Raw genomic sequence first — 7679 nt, 5'->3', positions numbered from 1 at the left:
CCTCTCCTTTCATCCCTTTGTCCCTAGCTGAGGGCAGCAATGAATTGGGCCCATGGTCTGTGACACAGCTTGGACCAGAACTCCAGCTCTGCCTCCTCGCTTCACCATAGCGTCGCATGCAGCAGGACTGCAGGCTGGCATTCGCTAGCAAAGCTTTACCAGCAGCACAGTTATACAAACAAAAGCATTGTGGTTTATAGCAGCCAGTTTTCATGAAACCGTAGTCATCTTAGATCAAAGTGTTACTGAGAACCAGCCTACGGCATAGGAGAAACAAAGCAAAAAACAGTTACGCTCGCCACTACCACCAGTCCCTCATCTTACAGAGAAAACAGAGACTCCAGCCACAGGAAGGAGCAGGCCTGCAGCACAAAAAGGAGGAAAAGTCATTTCTCAATCTCCACTTCTCCATCAAAAAATACCCATGGCCATTAAAAACCCACAATCAAATCCCAGAAGGACAGGTACATATTTAACTTGTACATTTCCTCTTGAGAGAGAGTGCAGTGCCTTACTCACACGTGCAGAAGACTCCAAGGGTTTCACATCACTTTGGTGGTTTTGGTTTGCAGAACTGGACTGATTTGATTAAAAGCAAATAAGAGGTCAGTAAATTCTGAGAACTCCAAATTAAATAAAAAACCTCATTAGCTTGCTACAATAATTGTCTTTAATTACCTAAAATTGACCTTATATTAAAAAAAAAACCAACTCTACAAAATCACTGTCTATATGTCATTGATACACCATGGTATACTCCATTGATATACTGCTTCGATTAATTCTTCAGAAGACTGTGATCAGCTGAGTTGAATTTCATTTCTCAAGAGTCGTCTCTTCCCCCTTGTACACAACGATGTTCTGGTCCGTTTCATACACTTGGACTTTATAAAGAGTTCCCGCAGGCAGGCGTTTCCGGAGGTTTTCCCAGATGTACACTGCCACATTCTCAGTCGTACTGCAGGGGAAACAGGGCTGACGTTAGGCATGAAGCAGTCAAGGCACCTCTAGTACATACGACAACACACACATATAATGATGGATGATAGAGAGGATGAGGAGCAACTTAAATTAAATGACACCTGGAGAATTAATGACATTTGAACTGGCGCCAGACAAGATACTTGGCACCCATTATGATCCATAAAACAACACAGGCTGGACCCTGGTACCGATTCTAGTTCTACCCACCTTACAACATCAGCAAAGTAAGCCACGTCTTTATCCAGGTTCTTGTGGTCAAGTGGCCCCAGGATGGCTTCCTGAGGACAGAGAAGAAGGACATGAACAACAAAACATGTAGGAACAAAACAATGACAAAATATGTGAAAATGGCAGAGGTGCTTAATGACTTGTTTTGGTTTTCACCAAGAAATGCATCCTAGAATACTCAAGGAGTTGACTGAGGAGATATCTGAGCCACAAGCAATTATCTCTGAAAAGTCATGGAAGATAGGAGAGATTCCAGAAGACTGGAAAAGGGCAAATACAGTGCCAATCCATAAAAAGGGTAATAAGAACAACCCGGGGAATTACAGACCAGTCAGCTTAACTTCTGTACTAGGAAAGATAATGGAGCAAATAATTAAGCAATCAATTTGCAAACATCTAGAAGATAATGAGGTGATAGGGAACAGTCATAATGGATTTGTCAAGAACAAATCACGTCAGACCAATCTGACAGCTTTCTTTGACAGGGTAACAAGCCTTGTGGATAGGGGGGAAGCAGCAGACATGGTATGTCTTGACTTCAGTAAAGCTTTTGATACTGTCTCGCATGACCTTCTCATAAACAAACTATGGATAATGCATCTAGATGGAATTCACTATAAGGTCGGATGCATAACTGGAAAACATAGCAGAAAACTGTTTCTCAGAGAGTAAAGTTATCACTGGTTCCACAGTCATGCTAAGGGCTCATACAAGTGGGGTCCCACAGGTATCAGTTCTGGTGGTCGCATGTTTCTAGTTCAGTTCTTTCAATCATGATTTAGGTAATGGCTAGAGAAGTACTAACTGATTAAGTTTGGGCAGACATACCAAGCTAGGACGGCCTGCGCAGAGTGCCTTTGGATGTAGGATTAAAATTTCCAATGTAAATCTGGACAACTGGAGATATGGGTCTGAAGTAAAATAGGATGAATTCAGGAAGGACAAAATGCAGAGTATCTCCACTTAGGAAGGAACAATCAGTTGCACACATACAAATGGGATATGACTGCCTAGGAGAGGAGTACTGCGCGGAGGGACTGGGGGTCAGAGTGGACCACAAGCTAATATATGTAGTCAGAGTGTAACACTCTTGCAAAAAAAGCAACATCATTCTGGGATGTATTAGCAGAGAGTTTTGTAAGCAAGACATGAAAATTAATTCTTATCGCTGTATCTCCGTGCTGATTTAGCTCATTTCTAAAATCTTCTGTCAATTCTGGAGCCACATCAGGAAAGATGTGGACAAATCTGGGAGTAAGCCCAGAGGGAGAGCAAAAAGATGTGAAACAGTCCTAGAAATATGAGCTATGAGGGTGTAGATTTGAAAAATCAGGTTGTTTTAGTCTGGAAAAGAGACAGACTGAGAGGGGACATGATTAATGTTTTCAAACGTACATAAAAGTTTGTTACAAGGAGGAGGGAGAAATGGTTCTTCTTAACTGGGATAGGAAACAAGCAATGAACTTAACTTCCAACCAGGGGAGTTTAAGGTGGACATTAAGAAAAGGCTCCTAACTGTCAGTGGTGGTTAAGCACTGGAATAATATTTGCTAGGGAGGTTGTGGAATCTCATCATTTGGGGATTTTTTAGATGAGCAGGATGGGACAAACACTGTCAGGGATGATCCGTAGGATAATATGTAGTCTCTGGCATGAGTGCAGGGGACTGGACTACGATACCTCTTGAGGTCCCTTCCAGTTCTTGATACTCCTGACATGGGAGCAGTCAATGGGCATGTCAAGGGGGCACAATTGCGTGGCAGGTTTAAACCATGCCTCTTGGAACTTAGGAAGGGCTCCTTGTGTGTCTGTCGGCAATTCCAGACACACACAGCTGGGAATGAATACGTGCACGTAAGCCGTGTTTGGCCTTCCGGAGAGGTCCTAGGTACCAGCGTTGGTAGGAAGGTAACCAAGGGCAGCACTATTGGAGAGAGACAGCAACACTTTGTGCAGCTGTGGGCAGGGCCAGAGGCTTCCATTAGCGACTAAGGTGTCGCATAGGGAACCAGGATTTGGGGGGCGGCATTTTGCTGACCATCGCGGCAATTCGGCTGCAGGGGTCGTTCCACACTCAGGTCTCCTGCGGAATTCTGGCCGGCGGGTCCTTCACTCGCTCTGGGACCCGCCGCCGCGAGTTGCCGCCAACGCTAAGGAGCGCGGAGGACCCCAACCTAGGCGTCAAAAGCCCCTGTGCCGCTCCTGCTCATGAAGAGGAATCAAAGACCTTGCAACATCACAGGCCCAGTGTGGGGGGCTAGCAGGGGACTTACCTGCAAGCAGGGCAGTGCGCGTCACGCATTTCTAGCTCATAAACTGCTCCCTAAATTCTCCACTCCTAAACGATATCTACTCCCATTTCCCCACGCCTCACTAGCCCATTACGCTATCGCTAATTTTCCATGGGAGAGCTCATGAGCACAGTGTTTATTACCTGCATATAATTCTTTCAGGTCGTCGGTTATAACCATTCTGAATTTTAGGATCAATCTACAGGGCAAGAGGCGAAAGGAAGATTAGAAGCACAGCTACTAACCTCACCTAGCGGTTGTGTTACCAAACCCCACCAAAAGCTTTAGATGGCACAACCCAGACCACCTGGAATCTGACCCATAAGAAACTCTCTTCTGCCACCAAACTGTCTGAGCCTCGCCCTACATAGTAACACCAATGAAGAACACGACCTACTGGCTATATGTGGAGTATCAACAACTCCTCAGAGATCAGTGAAGTTCATAATGTCGACACCGAGGAAAGAAAGCTCCCCAGCACAACAGTTACTAAACATGCTTGGGCAGAGCCAATCAGCCACACAGAAAGCAGCCACTAGGCAAGAACAAGGATTTAATCGGTTGTTTTAACCAAAACCTGAGACATCAACTGCCTAGCTAGTAAGGGTCAGGCACAAACCAATGAGCATCAGTGGGGCCTAACCCACAATGCACAGGTAATTCTGGCATTCCCTGAAATTAACTGCCGTTCTGTAGGCTATGGCCATGGGTTCCCCAGTCTGGGACTGTCCTAAAGCAGGAACCTCTGGCTACCAGAAGCTGGAACTGGAATGACTGGGGAAGGACCACTCGAAATTGCCCTGTTCCTTTCATTACCTCTGAAAGCATCTGCACTGGCCCTGTCAGAGAACAAGACACTGGGTGAGAACGGTATCATTCCGTCTGACCGCCAGTATGGCCATTCTCATGTAAACTCCCACAACCAGCACCACAGAATAAGACCAATTGTTCTGGGCCCAGATCTCTCTGGAACAAGTTGCTGAGAGATAACAGCGCAGGAACTGTGGCCTCACCACATTTTTGCAGGGGACAGATTCAGCCTGCTTTCACTCAGGATGGATCTGAGAGAAGAGCTAAGGCTGAGATCCTGCAATGAGCTTCGTGTGGATCGGATCACCGAAAGCCACATGAAGCTCATTGTCAAGACTGAGGCTGAAATTGTGACCTCTAGCAATGTCCTTAGGGAAAAGACAGCGTGAGAAGAAGGCTGCCTTCGCTGGACCCTCACTCTCACACACAAGTGATTACAGAATTTCCTACTTTATAATTGATGAACGGGGTTTTCAAAGGAATGCAGGATTTTTAGCAATTCTACAAAGGCAAACACCTAGAGGGTTGGGTTTTTTAAAAAGATCTGCAGAATTTGCAGATGGAAACCACACTCTGATACCTCCAAGAATGAAAAAGGAAGGAAATAATGATTGCACTTACCTCTCCACGCACAGTCACTACAACTAGAGGGAGAAAAACACCAAGTCATAAATGTGATCCAATGTACACGAGAACAACTCACATTAGCAGCAGATCAGAGAGCCCACACAGCATGAATCAGCCCCAGGAGGTGGGTTAATGGCATCAGAGGTGTTACTGTTTAAAACAATATCCATTGTATAAAGAACGGTAACTGACCCTACAGTAATGGCGATTCTCAAGATGGACACGAGATTGGATTCTTTAGGTCAGCAGTGTCCACTGGGACTGTGCCTCCACCCTGCACCGGAGGGGATAAAGGTGGGACAGGCTCAACTGTCCCACAGCGGAGTCCTACCAAAATGGGCATCTGATCTGGAAGCCTCTGCTAAGGAATGAAATCTTGTAAATGTGAGGATTTTTGTTAGCTGCTCAACAGTTGTCAGATACAGAGATGCTTGTCAAACAAGCAGCAGAGGCTGCCTAAGTTCTAGTGGAATGAGCTCTAATGTGGCTCGGTGCATCTAAACTGACTATCCCATAGCATGTCCTTATACAGTTGGAGATCCACTTAAACAATCTCTGAGAGAATCTAGTTTGCCCCTTAAATCTGGCTACAGATAGTCAGGCATGTTCCTTAGTGATTCTATTTCAAGTACAAAGACAGTGCCCCTACTGTATCAGGTGTGTGAAGTCTAACTTCCTCCAGGGTTGAATCAGGCTTGGGGAAGAAAACAGGCAGATGAATAGACTGGGTGTTACTCTAAGGCAACCTTGGGCAGAAACTTAAGAGTGACATTGTCCTTATGAAAAGCTATATAAGAAGGGCCTGAATCTCCCCAACCCTTCAAGCTACTGCCATGGCAATCTGTAAAGGCATAGGTGATATAGGGAACAGGGAACACTACCAGAGGACCCATCAACTCTGCTAATACTCTACAGTGATGTCCCAAGAGGGGGAGAGCTCTTGGGGAGAAAACACGCATAAGGCCTATGATAGATATGGCAATTTCCTGCAGTATCCTTGAAAAACTGTGTTGAATTAAGGTTAACTATCTTTGGAGTCCATTGTATTAAATGGAAATGTTCTGTATGATTGTGGGCTGGGCTTGTACATAACTTTCCTGGGGGGTATGATGTGAACCCATGGAAATGTATGAACTTCAAAGGACTATATTGAACAAGAGAGAGCAGAGACTACGACTGCCCATCGTTAATGGCCTTAATGCTGGTGCCTTGGCTTCCGCTGTAATGCCAGTTCTCTGTGGGGTAGTTGGGCGGTGGAGGTCTAAGCTAACAGAAACGTTATATATTTGCCCATTGGGCACATAAAAGAAAAAATTACAGTAATCACACTAACTTGACTATCTAATTATTATATGCAAGGCTAAGGAAAATCACACAGTCCACAGAGTAAGCAGACACTGCGGGGTACTGCCTCACTCTAAAGGGCACACAGAAGAAACTGAGGAACACCTGGGTTGTTCTGTCCTTTATGCCCTCAGATGGGAGGTGTCAGGGCACCGAGCGGGCAGGCATGGCCCTGACAGATACACTGACCAAAAGGATCCAGTCTTGCATGCATGGGGCCCATGCACACTAAGAATGGAATCCATGTGGACAATCTCTTGAAGAAGGTTTGTTCTTTTTGGATAACATTTGTTTGCCAAGTGGAAACCGCCATTAAGATTTACTATCATCTTGAGTATAAGCAGATTTGGTTCATTTAGTAGCATTTTAAAATAAGATTTACTCTTTCTTTAATGGCCTAAAAGGCAGATTTGCGGTTTGCACTGTCTCCTGTTGATGATCACTCTTATTTCTCTTTGCAGCCTCGGTCATCAAAAAAACAAACGCTCCAGATTCTGCTCTCAGTTACATAAGTGTTCGCAGTAACATGGCTAAGGGTCGATCCCATCCAAATGTCTCTCTCATACAACCATGTGAACTAATTCTCTCCGGGTCTGGATGAATAAGTATAGCACTCAGGCCAGTCAGCCCCTCACCTTTATAGTTGTGGCCATGTCTGTTTGGATTGTTGCATTTCCCAAAGAGTTTCAGGTTTTCTTCATCACTCAGTGACTTACTGTAAAAGAAATTAAAAATTGCAGTTGAGGGCCAATTACAAACATTTAGGTTTTCATTTCAACTGGGACTGGTTTTTAGCTCCCCCTGATCTCCGTAGTGGGCACAGCAAAGAAACATCTCATTCACAGACTGTCTACTCATATTCTGTACCCACTGTCTGAGATAGTCCAGGCCTTGTGCATGAAAGATTTGCTCTCCACTCACCTTTTAGTTTGTGGTCTCATTGTTCATTGGACCAAGATATTATTCATAGTCTATCCTAGTCTATAACAAGCCCTGAAAAGCGGGTGGTGAATCCTTAAACATTTTATGTAATTTGTTTTTTAAAAGTTAATACATTACTGTGTGTACTAGTGATCCAACACAATGTACTCTAGTCATTTTCTCCTTTTTAAACAGACGGATTAGATTGGGGAAGTATGACTACATTTTTTTTTACTCTATTATAATGAACATTCATCCAGGTATTGTTTTTCTCTACTGACCGTAAAGCATTACTAGCTGAAGAAATGTCATTGGAGAGTTGAAGAAGCCCAGTTACAAGATTTGGGGTCTATTAGTTTGGATGCTGCTAATTGTTTCATTGTAGCATCCTGACTTCTCAGTATAGTATGGTGTACTGTTGCCAAGTATTCACTCCTACTATGAAAAGTGTATCAATCAGAGTTTGAAACACCA

General features: G+C 44.4%; 1 protein-coding gene across 1 annotated transcript; it reads right to left on the bottom strand.

Moving 5' to 3' along the window:
• Nucleotides 1-647: 647 nt before the first annotated feature.
• Nucleotides 648-7058, bottom strand: LOC116831007 (6-pyruvoyl tetrahydrobiopterin synthase-like; the record flags this gene model as incomplete). Its single annotated transcript, XM_075061406.1, has 4 exons — nt 648-958; nt 1192-1262; nt 4851-4957; nt 6920-7058. Coding segments are annotated over 4 exons (459 nt in total), but the record flags the coding sequence as incomplete, so codon positions are not given.
• Nucleotides 7059-7679: the final 621 nt, after the last annotated feature.

The sequence above is a fragment of the Chelonoidis abingdonii genome, unplaced genomic scaffold (assembly GCF_003597395.2).
Source record: "Chelonoidis abingdonii isolate Lonesome George unplaced genomic scaffold, CheloAbing_2.0 scaffold0540, whole genome shotgun sequence".
Classification (NCBI taxonomy): Eukaryota; Metazoa; Chordata; order Testudines; family Testudinidae; genus Chelonoidis; species Chelonoidis abingdonii.
The sequence above is the reverse complement of the archived record's forward strand: the minus strand, read 5'-3'. Positions and strand labels throughout refer to the sequence as shown.